The 15,573-nt window shown below is 55.6% G+C and overlaps 1 protein-coding gene across 4 annotated transcripts in view; it reads right to left on the reverse strand.

The window, feature by feature from the left end:
- The window catches only part of LOC122479802 (solute carrier family 35 member E2A), a 28,659-nt gene extending 13,086 nt beyond the window's left edge, over positions 1-15,573 (reverse strand). Inside the window, exons 1-6 of one of the 4 annotated variants that reach the window (XM_043573556.1) lie at positions 14,915-15,552; positions 12,173-12,289; positions 8,170-8,265; positions 2,216-2,653; positions 1,845-1,980; positions 1,290-1,417 (exon numbers count right to left, since the gene is read on the reverse strand). In XM_043573556.1, coding sequence (XP_043429491.1) covers positions 1,290-1,417; positions 1,845-1,980; positions 2,216-2,537 — 586 coding nt within the window. In that variant the 5' untranslated portion in view covers positions 2,538-2,653; positions 8,170-8,265; positions 12,173-12,289; positions 14,915-15,552. Of the gene's footprint in view, positions 1-1,289; positions 1,418-1,844; positions 1,981-2,215; positions 2,654-8,169; positions 8,266-12,172; positions 12,290-14,270 lie in introns of all 4 variants that reach the window. The other 3 variants (XM_043573553.1, XM_043573555.1, XM_043573554.1) reach the window with 3 other exon arrangements.

Here is a 15,573-nt window from a genome sequence, read left to right on the forward strand (position 1 = left end):
CGTGCCAGCCAGTGCTCGAGAACCAGCAAATGCCTCTGTGGGGAGGGCGCCACACATCGGGGTCCCGTCTGCAGGTGACCCTCGGCTCTGAAATCCTGGTCCCTCGGTCATTCTCCCCAACTGATTCTTTTTGCTAACTATCACCAAGATGTTGTCGTTGACCTCGCTAAGGGAACTAGCTGACTCGCTACAGGCTTAGCCGCCACAGCTAGAGGCCAAATCATGGCATTTTAAAGTTGCCGGAATAAAGTTTTTAGTGTGGCTGAGCCACCGGCTTGATATGAAACCCAGTTCGTGTGTTTCATGTTGCTTATGACTTCTAGGAGCTGCTGTTTACCCTCCGATCAGATGGTCTCACATCACCTAAAACGCCTGTGGGGCTCCAGAGGCACATCTGGGAGGGCGCTCAGCCCTGTCCTTCCTCCCCCATCGGCCTTATTGTGGGATCTTGTCCTTTTCTTTCTTTTTTTTTTTAAAGATTTTTTTTAAAGTTTATTTATTTATTTTTGAGAGAGAGTGAGAGAGAGAGAGACAGAGAGAGAACACAAGCAGGGGAGGGGCAGAGCGAGAGGGAGACACAGAATCCGAAGCAGGCTCCAGGCTCTGAGCTGTCAGCACACGGCCCGACGCGGGGCTCGAACTCATGGACCATGAGATCATGACCTGAGCCAAAGTCGGACGCTCAACCGACTGAGCCCCCCAGGCGCCCCTAATCTTGTCCTTTTCTTAATTGAAGCAGATGTGCACCTGCATCTAAACACGTGTCGGTACTGCTCCTAGATACGCACTATTCTGCACTCTGGTTATTTTCACGGAACGATACTGGACAGGCTGCGTTTCAAAAGGCTGGCAGGAGAAACGGGGACACGGGTGTGTGACGTGTAGTCAGAAACAGTCTGCCGGTCATTGAGGGTTGGGATTTGTGGATAAATCCGATTTGGTGGGCCTTATGGAGGGTGGAGAAGTGAGGCTGAGAAGCAGTGATGAACGGGAGGCTGTCGGAGGAGCCGGGGAAGGACACAGGAGGTGGCTGACCTGGGCAAGGGTGTCACCAGGGGCCACCTCGCATGACACGGAAGGTGGTCTTCCTGGGACAAGTGACCATTACTTCTTTCCCCAGCTCCCATGTCCCCACCAACCAGAGGCCTCTGTGCGTCAGCCAAGGTGAACAAACACCTGCTGAAGTGAACGCGTGAGGCACTCATGACCGGGCTAGGAGAACGTTCCAGGGGGGCTGTGGAACCGTTCACCCTGGCGTAGCGCCCCAGCCCCCACCCAGGCGGGCTTACCCGTGTGCTCCCCGAGGATCATCCGGGACATAATCACGGTGAAAATGGGAGCAGAGCTCTTCACTGTTTCAGCAAACGAAACCGCCACGTTTTTCAGGCTGACCAGACCCAAAACCACCGTCGCAAACCTACAAATAAGCCCAAAGTGTCATTAGGACTGAGGAGTCCATTTGTAGCTGCACAAGAGACCTTCTGAGGAGCTGGCTGTTCTCCTCCCCCGCTCCCCGCCCTCCTCGCCTCCCATGAAGGTGAAGGTGAAGGGCCCTGTGGGAAGTAGGTCCCACCTGCAAGGTGCAGCAGGCCCAGGGAGAGGAGGGCGTGTCTCTCAAACCATTCTTAAATTACACTCATGGCTGTTCCAGAAAGAATCTGATTGCACCCAGATCCACAGAACCAATACATTTGTCATCCTCATATCTAGACGGCCCTGATGATTATATAAAGCGTGCAATGAAAGCACACGTGATCACCAGCTGGTCTCCCACTTAGTGACGGCAAAGACAGTTTATGCACATAAAAAACTTCAACTCTCAACCAAAATGTCAGATTCCTTACCTCATTAGACCCACAAACAGCATGATCATGATGAAATTGGGGGGATAAGAAAGCCGGGTTTTGTGTTGATATAAACAGCAAGGAACAAATATTTTAATGCATCCAATAAACGTAGTTGACAACATCTGCACAGCACCTGAAGGAGGCAGAGAAGAGGGTCAAGTTCTGAGGGGAGAACTACTTCCCTTGCTGGTGCGCAGGCAGACAGGACAAGCCGTTCTGCGGCGCAGACACAGCTCCCATCCCGAACCCTCGGCGCCCTCCTTCCCGGGGGCCGTGGGCTCCTCCGTGTGCTTCCCGCGTGGAGACAGCACCGACCTGTGAGCACGCGGGCCTGGCCCTCAGCCCCGGAGGCGGGGGACCCGCATTACCTAGCATGCTGGGCTCCCCTTCCAGCAGGGACAGGATGTACTTGTTGAGAAAGAGGGTGCAGAAGCTGAAGAAGAACCACAGCGTCAGGTAGAGCAGAGCCCGGGAGCTCCACACGCCCAGGTCCGACTCGATGACCGTGGTCTCCGTGATGGTGATGGTGAGCACGTTCTCCTCGGGGGCGCCCTCGCTCCTGCTGAAAACAATCTTCTCGCTGCGGGGGCCGAAGAGAGAGCCCCAGCCGAGGAGCGGCTTCCCCTTGGGCTGGTCCTCGGGGCCAGGGGCCAGCTCTGCCGGCGCCGAGGGTTTCGCTGAGGCCGACATGCTTGTCTCCTCCGGACCGTGGGCAGCATGGGTCGGGCTGGCTCCCGGGTGAAGGCCTGCACCACCCGGGGAGTGGTGGCCGTCGCTCGCCCCTCGCCAGGGGACGCAGGCTCAAGCTGTTAGGCAAAGACAATGCATTCCTGATGGTGAACATCTGAATGTCCTTAAAAGTTTCAGGCACCGATCTGAAGTAACTCTGAAAACGCAAATATGGAACTTCGGTCTCGTTTTCACATGTGCTTGCTAGTCTAACTGCCAGGGAAGGACGGGAGCCCCGACAGCTCCCAAGCCTCCTCCCCAAGGTGCTGAAAACCAAAGCCTCCGCACCTGGCCTTCCCCAGGCACCCACCGCGTGCACGGAGACCTGGACGACCCCGCCCCGGCCTTTGCCACCAGGTCCCCGAAGCCATCCCGAGGGCTCCGCCCCTTCCCGCCCGTTCTGTGGTCCCGGCTGCTGTAATGCACACTGCCGCTCTCCCACACCTCACCTGGCTTTTAATAGTTTATCCAGCTTTAAAAAAAATTTTTTTAACGTTTATTTATTATTGAGAGACAGAGAGAGACAGAGCATGAGCAGGGGAGGGGCAGAGAGAGAGAGGGAGACACAGAATTGGAAACAGCCCCCAGGCTCTGAGCCATCAGCCCAGAGCCCGACGCGGGGCTCGAACCCACAAACCGCAAGATCATGACCTGAGTCAAAGTCGGACGCTTAACCGACTGAGCCACCCAGGTGTCCCAACTTAAAACAATTTTTATTTTTAAGTAAACTCTATGCCCAACGTGGAGCTCAAACTCACAACCTGAAACCAAGCGTTGCACGCTCCGCTGGCTGAGCCCACGGGGCGCCCCTGGTGTCTTGTTATTTCCTTAAGCTTTCGATCCCTTCCTGTATCTTTTGTTTTACGGTCTCTCACAGCTCATCACCCGGGACCTTAGCGAGGTCACCCTGGTGCCTTGTGTGTGCCAGCAGACTCTGGCCTTGGGGCTGGACTGCATTTTACGGTCACCTCCCGTCAGATCCTGATACGCGGGGACCCCACACACCCTGGGCCGAGGGGGTTACTTCCAGAGTTGAGGGCTTGGGGTCTGCTGCTGCTACATGCCTCAGGGGTGTCACTGGCCCAGGACCCATTTTATCCTTTCTATCTTTTTTTACTGTTTAATTTTGAGAGGGGGGGAGGGGCAGCGAGAGGGGGAGACAGGATGTGAAACAGGTGCTGTGCTGACAGCAGTGAGTCGGACATGGGACTCGAACTCATGAACTGTGAGATCATGACCTGAGCCGAAGTCAGGTGCCTAACCCCTGAGCCACCCAGGCGCCCCTTTACGCTACTTTCTAGATGAACCCTGCGGCATACGAAACCCACACCTGCCAGTCTCAGACCTGTGGGCATGGCTCCTGAGGTGAGCCTCCGGCCTCTCTCCAGGGATCACAGGCTGAGTCACACCCGGCTTCTCCCGTGGCGGGCTGGCCAGTTCTCCAAGTCCCTGCTTTAAGCAGAGTCCCAGTGACAACTGCCTGCCCCGTCTCAGGAGGGCCAGGGTCCCATCTCCTTCCCCAATGACATCAAACCCGGGACCCCAGGTGGCCTCCGATGGGCTGGCCACTCGGATTTCCTGTTCCCTCAGTTTCTGACACCTGGGGTTTCCTCTGTTTGGGGGAACTCAGTCACACATCTAAAAGGATGTCCGTCATATTTCATCCCTAACATCCAGGCACGTGGAACAGGGGGGGAGCCGGGCGCTGAGGCGGCCACACTGCCAGCGGGAGCCGCACCCCCCTCTCCAGCCCCGGCCCCTCCAGCAGGACATCCCTCGGGGCTCAGGCTGCCCACTGCCCCACCGGCCCCTGCGCCTCTGCGGGCAAGTGCCCAAAGGCTCCTCGCACTTCAGATTCTGACTTCCCCACAGCCCAAAGCTGGTTCCTGTCCTGCCCCCAGGCAGAGGCAGCACCGGAGACGCGGCCATCCTCCCCCTGCCCTGCCTCAGCCCCTGGTGTCCCTCCCCCTGCCCACGAGCCCGGAGCCACGAGCCCCAGCGAGCGCCCTCGTCTTGCCCAGTCTGCCCGCACGCACCCCAACCCCCGCTGCACCAGGACAGCCTCCCCAGAGTGCAGCGCAGGTCGTGACGAGGGGTGCCGGCCCTTCCGTGGGCCCCCACCGCCCCCACCCGAGGACGAGCTCAAGGGCTCCGGACGCTGACTGCAACACTCGTGTTCTGCTTGCTCTTCCCCAGCCCGGTCCCACTGTTTAGTTCAGGGTGACGACGTGTCCGTGGGTTCCGTGCAGCTAGACTGGCCGGGCCAGAGGGGACGTGGGAAGTCCTTGCTCTACCCCCCCCCCCCGCCTCCCCCCCCCCCCCCCCCCGCCTGGAACCAGGGTCTGGCTGCAGGTGCAGGTGAAATGCAGGGACAAGCCCACTGCTGTGGCACAGGGTCTCTGGGAGCACCCCAACCCCAAAGGCCTCCAGGCCCCAGACCCTGGCTCCTTACAGAGGGAGTGAGGAACCCTTCTGCCCGGGGCCTGGCTGCCCGCCCTGTCTCCCTGCCCCTCGCCGCCTCTGTGATCTGGGGGCAGCGTTTGGCACAGGGGCCCTGAAGCCACTGCCGAGATTCCAAGGTCCACCCAGTTTGCAGGGCAAGGGGCTACCGATCCAGAGGCACCCACGGGACCCACAGTCCCAGCGAAGAACAGGCTGGCGGGGAGCGGACCCCTCACAGCATCCATTCCCCGCCCCCCCCCCCCGCCCGGGCTTCCCTCTGAGGATCTCCCAACACCCTAGGAGGAGCTGTGGTGCCACCCTCACTCTCCTCCTTAATAAAGTCCAGTCTCGCTCCCACTGAGAAGCCGGGGCCATCCCTGCCCCCAGTCATCGTCAGAGACCTAAGAAACCAGAAACAACCATTTGAATGACACACATATTCTCTTTGTATATAGACCTTTAACAAGAAAGTAGATTTTAAATGAAGGAGGACACGGCTCCAATCCTCATGCCTGAATCACGCCTGGACACAACCCTCTGCTAACAAACATTCACACTGTGCCCCCGTGAACATTCTGTGCGCGTCTTTCCGTGTGTTTCTGTTGGACCTGTGCCCGGGAGTGACACCTTGGTCATGGGTGCCTATGGCGTCCAAAGACACAGCACCAACCTGCACCTGGCCACTTCACTCGCCCTTGCTGCTCCTGTGTCCTGCCGCTCCGCTCCCGTAGGGTCACACGGGGAAGCACCCTTCCGGCAGGCCAGGGAGGCCCTCAATGCTGGCTGCACACGCACACGCCCAGAGCTCAAACAAGCTGGCCACAGGGGGCCCAGCTCTGCGCACACCAGTGAGCACAGGGATTCATGGGTGCGGCCCAAGCACCAGAATGGTTTCTAGCTCCTTGGCTGATTCTCAACCGCGGCCAAACAGAGAGCCACCGCGCTCCCACCCAGGCACCCACAGTTGTCACTGACTGTCCCAGGCTGAAAACACCCACAGCACAGATGCAAACAGGTTCCAGACCTAACCGGTGTGGATGTGTCCTTTCTAGAGTCTTTGCGAGTGACAGGAAGCAACGAAAGAAGGGACAACCCACGAGGCCGTGGCTGGGGTTGGCTGCAGGAGCAGAGGTGGTGGTCCTGGGGGAAAGGGGGGTGCTGTGAGCCCTTCAGGCACCTCAAACACGTCGCCTGAGGCCGGGGTAAATGCCGCAGTTCTGTTACTAGCAGAACAAAAGCAAAACACAACCTAAATGTCTCCTGAAGCAGAAACAAGTGAGAGCACACAGCGGGCCAAGGCGCATAGCAGGGGGGCGCGGGCCTCCGCCACCAGAGCCAACGGGGAAACCTTCCAGCTGCCGGAGCCCCGAAACGACAAAACCAAGCGGTGGAAGGCAATCTATGACACGCTTACCCACAAGGCTGTCCCCCCCAAGACCATCCACATTCTTCCATATTCTTACAAAGAGTGTAAAAGAGTGGCGAGCAGGGAACTCAGGCCCCGTCCCGCAGACCAGCGGCCATCACACCAGTGATCCCATCCCCCATGTCCAGAACAAGGCACAGGCAGCCAGGGGCAGAGGCCCAGGCTACCACAAAACACTCACCTTCCAGTGCATGGTCTTTTTAGGACCATCAACATCTCCAAAGACAGTCCACCCAGTCCGGTGACAAACCAACGTGACAACTGGGCACAGGGATGGGCAGACCCCTGGCCTCATGTCCGGCCAGGGGGGATAGAGGGGCAGGGGCCCTCCAAGTGTGCAAGGCTCCCACACCAAGTCCAAATATGAACACCAGGTCTGGGGCCGTCCAGGGCAGAACAGACGCTGGCTCTGCCTCTGTCCTTCACATCAACACTCGCTAATCACACAGGGATTCCCGGCCTTGCTTGCTTCCATTTGGTGGGGCGGAAACCCGCAGAGGTGGGGGACAGAAGAAGGTAAGGGTGTCAAGGGGCTTGGTCAGGAGAGTGAAGAACTCAACTCCTCCGGGGGCCTGGGGTGGGGGCTTAAATAGGCGGGGAAAGCAGGGGCCAAGGACCACAGAGTGGCCAGGCAAACCACCAGAGGAATCTTCTCTGGAGAACTCAACAGGCAAAGGAGAGACCTCAAGTAAGGAATTGAGGCCCCAGGGAGAGGTCTGAACAGAGACTGCAGCTGAGCCGCCTGCTGGGACATGAGCAAGACAGGAAACGTGAGGAAGGGGCTGGAAGGAGGGCAGAGTGGGAGGAAGGTCAGTCCCAGAAGGGGGGGCATCAGAGAGAAGTGCCCAGCCACAAGGAGATACAAGCAGGAAAGGGCCCTTGGAAATCCAGAACAGGGCAGCAGGAGTGAAATCTCACCAGAAGCTCCTAGGAAGCTCCAGCTCAGGGCAGGACCCCCCAAAAAGGAGCCGGGGGCTGCTCCCAGCCACACCCACAGATCTGCTCCCAAGAAAAGCTTCCTCAATTCAGGCCTGAAGACCTTGGCGGGTTGAGATCAATGGATGCAGATCAAAGATCAAAGATCACCGCTGAGAGGGGGTGGCCAGTGGGGGAGGGGCGGCAGCCTGGCCACTGCAGGGAGGGACAGGTGGAGCCCAGGGCCCCAGGTCCTAAAGCTCTCAGAAGGACAGGAGGGCCAGGCAGACGCCACGGGGGGTGGGGGGTGGGGTAGACGGAATGTCCAGAGAGGAGTCACCCGCCTGCGGAGCTGAAGCAAGGGCGCCCTTGCGTCCACACTGCTCCCCGGCAGGTGCAGACTAGTCACAGGCAGGAGGCCTGACTTCACCCTGAGACACTGGCACCGGAAGCGAGCTGCCGAAGCTGAAATCACTAGAGACGAGAGTCCACGTTTGCCCTGATCCATTAAGAAGAATGTGGTATTGCCGTGGTGTTGGTGCCCACAGACACACAACCGCAATGTAGTCGCGAGCATACGTCAGACACACCCAAAAGTACGCACATCACAAAGGTCAAGACCACCGGCAAAGACCACGGGGTGGGGGGGAACGCGGTCACTGAATGCAAGGTGAGATTGTCCCCAGACAGGACCACCCACCAGAAAAGGGACACCCATGGCATATTGGCTGAAGTTGAATACAGTCTGCAGATTAGACAGTGGTCTTGTCCCCAAGTTAAGATCTGGGACGATACTCCTGGACTACTTACTAAATCGAACTAAGCTCAGTCAGGTAAGACGTCAGCAGGAGGGGCTGGGAGATGGGTACACAGATAAAGTTTTTTCTTCTGCAAGGCTACAAGTTTCTGAAAATAAAAAGTTTAAAATTTTGAAATAAAAAACTCGAGTGATGGGTTAAACAGAAATGATTAGAGCTGAATAAAAAGTTATTTGAAAAAATACCTGACGAAATTATCTGGAATGCAGCACAGAGACATGAAATGAAAATATTAAAGAGATGTTAACCCAAGCATGGAAAAAATAAGAAGAAAGAAATTTCCAGCAGAGAAAAAAAGAGATGAAGAAGGGGTGCCTACTAGCTCAGTTGGGGGAGGCTGCAACTTTTTTTTTTTTTAATTTTTCATGTTTATTTATTTTTTATAAGAATGAGAGAGACAGAGCATGAGCGGGGGAGGGGCAGAGAGAGAGGGAGACACAGAATCCGAAGCAGCTCCAGGCTTCGAGCCATCAGCACAGAGCCCGATGTGGGGCTCGAACTCACGGACTGCGAGATCATGACCTGAGCCGAAGTCGGACGCTTCACTGACTGAGCCACCCAGGTGCCCCTAATGGGGAACGTGCAACTCTTGATCTTGGGGTTGTGAGTTCAAGCTCCACGTTGGGTGTAGATATTACTTAAAAATAAAATCTTAAAAAAAAATAGATATAAAGAAGACAAAACTTTGAGAAGTAACAGAAAATCTGAGTTCTGGAGTCAGAATATACCTTAAAAAGAATAAATAAGAAACCCACACGGAGACACACAGTGACGAGCCACAGAACGCCACAGAGGGAAGGTTCTGATGCACCCAGGCTGAGTTCAGATCACGCATAAGACAACAATATTAAAATTACACCGAGCAACTAGAAACGTGGGAGGGTAAGCCCAAGACAAAGGAGACTGGTGGTGGGCCAGGAGGGGGCACGGAGAGGGGACGACAGAGGACAAGTTCTCAAATGCACCTGTTCAGATAGTTGTGACTTCTGGAACTATATGAATAATTAAATGCTTAAAAACCAAAAATAGGGGCGCCTGGGTGGCGCAGTCGGTTAAGCGTCCGACTTCAACCAGGTCACGATCTCGCGGTCCGTGAGTTCGAGCCCCGCGTCGGGCTCTGGGCTGATGGCTCAGAGCCTGGAGCCTGTTTCAGATTCTGTGTCTCCCTCTCTCTCTGACCCTCCCCCATTCATGCTCTGTCTCTCTCTGTCCCAAAAAAATAAACAAACATTGAAAAAAAAAAAAAATTAAAAAAAAAAAAAAAAAAAAAAAAAAAAACCAAAAATAGTCAGGGGTGCCTGGGGGGGGGCTCAGTCGGTTGAGTGTCCAACTTGGGCTCAGGTCATGATCTCACAGTTCATGAGTTCGGGCCCCGCGTCGGGCTCTGTGCTGACAGCTCAGTGCCTGGAGCCTGCGTCGGATTCTGTGTCTACTTCTCTCTCCACCCCTCCCCGGCTCAGGTGCGCTCTCTCTCTCAAAAAATGAATAAACGTTTAAAAAAAAAAAAGTGGGGCGCCTGGGTGGCTCAGGCGGTTAAGCGTCCGACTTCGGCTCAGGTCATGATCTCGCGGTCCGTGGGTTCGAGCCCCACGTCGGGCTCTGTGCTGACAGCTCAGAGCCTGGAGCCTATTTCAGATTCTGTGTCTCCCTCTTTCTCTGACCCTCCCCTGTTCATGCTCTCTCTCTCGGTCTCAAAAATAAATAGATGTTAAAAAAAAAATTAAAAAAAATAAAATAAAATAAGAAAAAGTCAAATTGATGGGGTTTTGCGGTGATAGGGGTTCAGAGCTGACGGCCAAGAAAGAATTCTTGAGACATCTTTGGTGCAAAAAGGTGATTTTATTAAAGCTCAGGGTCAGGACCCGTGGGCAGAAAGCACTGCACTGGGGTTGTACGGAGTGACTGGCTATATACTGTGGCGTTGGGGGAGGGAAAGATGAGAGGAAGTTTCTAAAGGGATTTTCATGTACTAAAGAAGACTCCCAGCATACCAGACGCCTTGCTATTGTCAAGCTAGGGCTGTTTTCTCTCTAGTGAAACATTAACAGTAGGGGTTTCTGGAGAAATGTCCTGCTCTGTATTTGCCACAAGTATCTGTCAATGGGCTGCGGGTCATAAGGACATTTAAGGAAATTTAACGTCACCTGCCACTTCCTTCTCGCCTCTGTTCCCCCATCACCATGGAGGGGAGGGTGATGCTGGGGCTCCAGGGAACTGAGCCTACAGGTTTCTGGAGATCAGGCTATTGGCAAGATTGCCTTTTTCTTGTAATTTACTAAGATATTTGTAAACTGATGGAGACTCCGGTCCTGCAGGACTGTGATCTCTATCAGCTACCATTGGTTTTCTGTCCTCTCCTTTGTCCTTGGGTGGTCGGCAGTGCCTGAGGAATGTCACACGTATCCCACCTGGTGCCGGAGGAGGGGGGCATACTAGCTTGTGATTTGCCCTCAGCTTGCCTTATGCTCCCTCATCACAATCAATAAAATTTCTAAAGTGTGATACGGGGGCGCCTCGGTGGCCAAATCAGTTAAGCATCCTACTCTGGACTTTGGCTCAGGTCACAATCTCAGGGCTTGTGGGTTTGAGCCCCGCATCGGGCTCTGGGCTGACAGTGTGGAACCTGCTTGGGATTCATTCTCTCTCTCTCTCTCTCTCTCTCTCTCTCTCTCTCCCCGCCCCTCCCCCGCTCACACACACCGGCACACATACTCTCTCGCTTTCAAAATAAATACTTACGAAAAATAAAGTGAGATACAAACAAAAATATATGAGCCAAACCACAAATCAAATAAATAACACAGTCACACTGAAGAGAGGAGATAAAGAACCCACCCAAGTACCTTCTGAACATGGTATTTAAAATACACGTGCTCAGATTCAAGACCAAAAGAATCCCAAGCAAACACTGAACTCTAAAAGGTAGGCTTTTTTCTTGAGTCATGGGTCAGGAATTCTGGCTTGAGCAATAAGGCAGTGTATTGCAGCTAACGGGAGCGAGACCTCGGGTGTCTTCAGACCCGGCACAGACACAGGGAGTAGGAAGGGTGAAGCAGACAGTGGCGTTGAGAGGAGCGGAGGAATCAGGCAGCGGCACTCAAGGGTCCGGACAGATAGAGGCCCAGTCACCGTGCGTGTCCACAACAGACACATCTCTGCCTCGGTTGCGCAATCTGGCCGCTGAGGGCCCCGAGGCAGTGACAGCCCAGTGGCAGCAAGCACCCTGGCCCAGTGTTTGTTTCTAAATCTCATTCTCCACTGAAATGAACCAGCCTCCTCGGAGAAATGGCCGATTCCAGGGCTGGGGCATTAGTTGGGCCAGAAAAGGAAGCGCTCAAACAATGATGGGGACGCGTCCAAAGGACACAGGAGGAAGCACAAGAGAACGCCCTCTGGAGAAATCCAGGGGCAGCGTGAGAGAGAAAGTGAATAATGGTAGCACAGGATTAGAGCCCGCTGAATAGAATCAGCACCCGAACATCCACAGTGATAAACAGGGATGAGGCGAAAGCCCTTCCCCACAGGACACAGTCAACAGGCCCATGGAAGAGGGAGGGGAGAATGAGAAAATCAAAATCACCCTTTGGCGACCTTCACCATGATCCCACAACAACTGCACCCTCCAGATCTCCCTTCAGCTAGAGGAAGTCCTGCTCATGGGTTCCACGAGACACACGTGGGAATGTCCACGGCAGAAACCCAACTGCCTCTCCACAAGAGAATGAATACAGAAGCCACGGCATTGTCACGCAGCGCAACATCAGACAACAGTAAAAATGAGTAACGCACAGTAAATACACAAAGGACAATGACACGAAGCTCTTCTCAACATGGATCAAGTGACATCAAGGTCTGTCATCAGTAAACAGCCTCCAGTTCGAATCTTGAACAGAACACGCGCTCCAGGAGGCAGTGAAAACCCTCAGAAGCTGTGCTGGGCATCACACACGGAAGCCGCAAGTTAGCTGGCCCCGGGCTCAGAAGGTCCCACTCACCCAAGTCCTGGTGGGGTCACAGATGCCTTCCTGGACTCCAGTTCGTGTTTCCACGGCCTGTTCTTCTTTCTTAAACCACTCGACTCAAGGAGCTTTCAGAGACAAGCAGTTCTTGTCCTGCAAAAACTCAAGGTCAGCAACCCTGATGTGACAAGGAATTGACTTTAAGAGCCAATAGTGAATTTCGAGTCGCCCTGGAAGCAGGGTGGGGCAGGCTGGACCAGGTGGCTGTGGAGCACTGGCTGTCCCCAGGTCACTGGTGAGAAAGGTCTCAATGCTCTCTCTCTGATTAGGGTACAAACAAGAACGAAACCATAACCTTTTCCGCCCAGCATGGAGTAGGTGGCTAATGAACTGCCTTTAGACCAGCTCTTAACTTCTCCCTTGCCCAGAATTGTCCTCAGAATGTTCACACGGCGTGACTAAAGGAAACTAGGTCGGGGTGCCTGGGTGGCTCAGTCGGTCGAGCGTCCGACTTCGGCTCAGGTCATGATCTCACACGGTTTGTGGGTTTGAGCCCCGCGTCGGGCTCTGTGCTGACGGCTCGGAGCCTGGAGCTGCTTCGGACTCTGTGTCTCCTTCTCTCTCTGCCCCTCCCCAACTTGTGCTCTCTCTCAAAAAAAAAAAAAAAAAAAAAAAAAAAAAAGTAAAAAAATAAAATAAAATAAAATAAAAGGAAACTAGGTCTACTGAAACGTGGGGACACCCCACAAGAAACAAATCCGTGGTAGCTTTACTTTGTATGAGTCTGGCACTAGGTAACACGTCCTAAACAGGGGGCTGGACTCTGCTGGATTTTGCGGTGAGGGGCCCAGGATCAGCTGGGAAGGTGCCTACGCTCCAAAATGGAGACCAAGCCACGGGTGCTGTTTAGTGTCACCTGCTAATGCCACCGTGGTACGTTCACCACTGAAGAAAAGTTCGGCTGGAGGCTAATAAAAATAAAGACGTCAATATTTCCCCGTACAATTTTGCAGACTCCTAAATTCTAAAGCCTGAGGTGAAGAATTCCTGTTTTGGAACAAAGAGCTCAAGATGTTCTCAAACACTTGGTAAGGTAATCTAGATTGGTTCAAATTGTCAACAGGGCATTTTAGATAAAACGTACTGAAACGCTGCCAGTTTTTACACAATATAATTCAAAAATTCCATCTCTGGGAATCTATCCTGAAGAAACAATTGAACAAAGGTCTTGTTGGCCGTCCGTACGTAGAGGATAGACGTGGTTTTAAAATAACTTTGTTTTTAAGACCGAGACACAGGACGCTATCCAAGTATCCAACAAGGAATGTATCGGGGCACCTGGGGGCGCTCAGTCGGTTGAGCGTCCAACTTCGGCTCAGGTCACGATTTCAAGGTCTGTGACTTCGAGCCCCGCGTTGGGCTCGGTGCTGACGGCTCAGAGCCTGGAGCCTGCTTTGGATTCTGTGTCTCCCTCGCTCTCTGCCCCTCCCTCGTTCGTGCTCAGTCTCTCTGTCAAAATGCCAGGTTACCAACTGTGGTCAACTCAGGCGGAGTTCCACATTCATCAATATTTTGGGGTTTGTTTGGTTTCTCTTCATTTTCTAATTTATGCTCAAAGTGGATTTCTTTAACCTAAAAACCTTTCTATTTCCCTTTTCATACTATTTAACACGGTTTCATCCCGCTTTAAAATGTTACTTGCAAGTTCAAATACTTTTGGTAAAATATTCTACTCCATTAAAAAAAAAAAAAAAAGACTTTTAAAAAGCCACCAAACAAAGAATCTATCTCTAGACAGGTTTTTTGTGTTGTTTTTTTTTTCTTCTGCCCCTTTCACAGCCTCGGTGAGCACCGGGTCAAAGGCCCAAGCAGGAGTACTGCACGGCAGTCACCTGGACAGGGCCCAGCGAAACCAGGGAAAGATGTCAACCGATGACTGGAGTGAAGGAAACCCTGAGCCTGAATTTCCCACCCCAATTGACAAACTAACAGTCCGATAAAACCAGCACTTGGCAGGAGGCCAGCCTTTATCCTTGACAGTTTTCTAAAATCCTAGGCAGAAGAAACATCAAGTGCAATAAAATACGTGGGCGACCGTGCCTTTAGGCCCCGGGACAGATGAGGCGTCTTTTACCTGGGTTCGCTCCGGGGCCGTGTCCGCCTCGGGGGCATAAAACTCGAGAAGCCCGGGAACCGTGACACGCCCCCCCCATCGGCCCCCGCAGCGAGGACGCGCGGCCGCGGGTGCGTCCCGCGCCTTCGGGTGTGCGAGGCGGGATTTAGGGGTGGGAGGGCGACTCCGGGAGCCGCAGCCTCGTGGGAAAGGGCGGGCCCGGCGAGGTGGAGAACAAGGGCCGGTGCTACCGGCCCAAAGGCGAGGGGTCTCTCGGAGCGGGGACGTGAGCGGCACGGCGAGCGCGAAGGCCCCGGGGTGGGCCGGGCCTCTCGGAGGAGAGGGACTGGGAACAGGCCAGCGGGGCGGGCTCGGGTCCCGACAGCAACAGGCGACCATCGGAGGCAACCTTTACCGTTTTTTTATTCAGCGTTTTCCGCGTAAGCCGGCCACCCACCCCTAGACAAAGCCCCGAGGCATCGAGGACGCCCCCCGCCCCCGACGTGAGCCCGGAAGCTAGAGGGCCGGGGGAGCCTTCCAGGCGCGAGCGCGCCCGAGCCTCTGCTCTCCGGCGGGAAAACGGCCCCTATTCCGGGGCGCATAACGGGACGCCGTGCTGCGGGACCAGGGGGCCCCTTCCCCCACGCCGCGGTCTCTCCACCCACCGGTCGCAGCGGGGCCGCGGGAAGACAGCCAGCGCGGGGTCTCCGTGCACAGCCGGGGGTGGGAGAGCGCCGAGCATCGGCGACCGCGCGGGCCGCTCGCAGCCGTGGACAGGGCGCCCACCCCACTAGGTGGGCCACCCGACTTCGGGGAGCGCCGAGGGGGCGAGGTCTCCGGGCAGGGCGGGTGGGGGGCGCGGCGCCTTCTCGACACCGGGCGACCCCGCCTCACTTCGGGGCCTTAAGGGCGCGCGGCGTTTAAAGTGGGCCGCGGACCGCGCGTCGGAGAGGGCGGCCTCCGGGGAAACGACCGGGGCCGCCTGCTGCTGGCCGGGGCGCGCCCGGCACGGGGCCTGGCGGCCGCGGAGGGTGGGCTCCCACGCCCCGAGGGCTCGGCGTGAGGCTGGGGTGCAGGAGAGGCCGCATCGCGGAAGGAAGGCCCGAGCAGAGCCTTCCGTCCTGTGTGGAGCGGAGGCCGGGCGGGCAGCGCCTCACCGTGGGGCGGCCATCGTCCCTCCGCCCCGCTCTACGCGGCCGCCGGGCCGGGGGCGGGCCGCGCCTCAGACGGAGGTGCCCGCAACCGGCCGGAAGCGACGCGCCGGAAGCGACGCTCCCAGAGCCGACAGCGGCCCCTGTGGCGGCGCGACCCGCGCTCCTCGAGG

The sequence above is a fragment of the Prionailurus bengalensis genome, chromosome C1 (genome assembly GCF_016509475.1).
Source record: "Prionailurus bengalensis isolate Pbe53 chromosome C1, Fcat_Pben_1.1_paternal_pri, whole genome shotgun sequence".
Classification (NCBI taxonomy): Eukaryota; Metazoa; Chordata; class Mammalia; order Carnivora; family Felidae; genus Prionailurus; species Prionailurus bengalensis.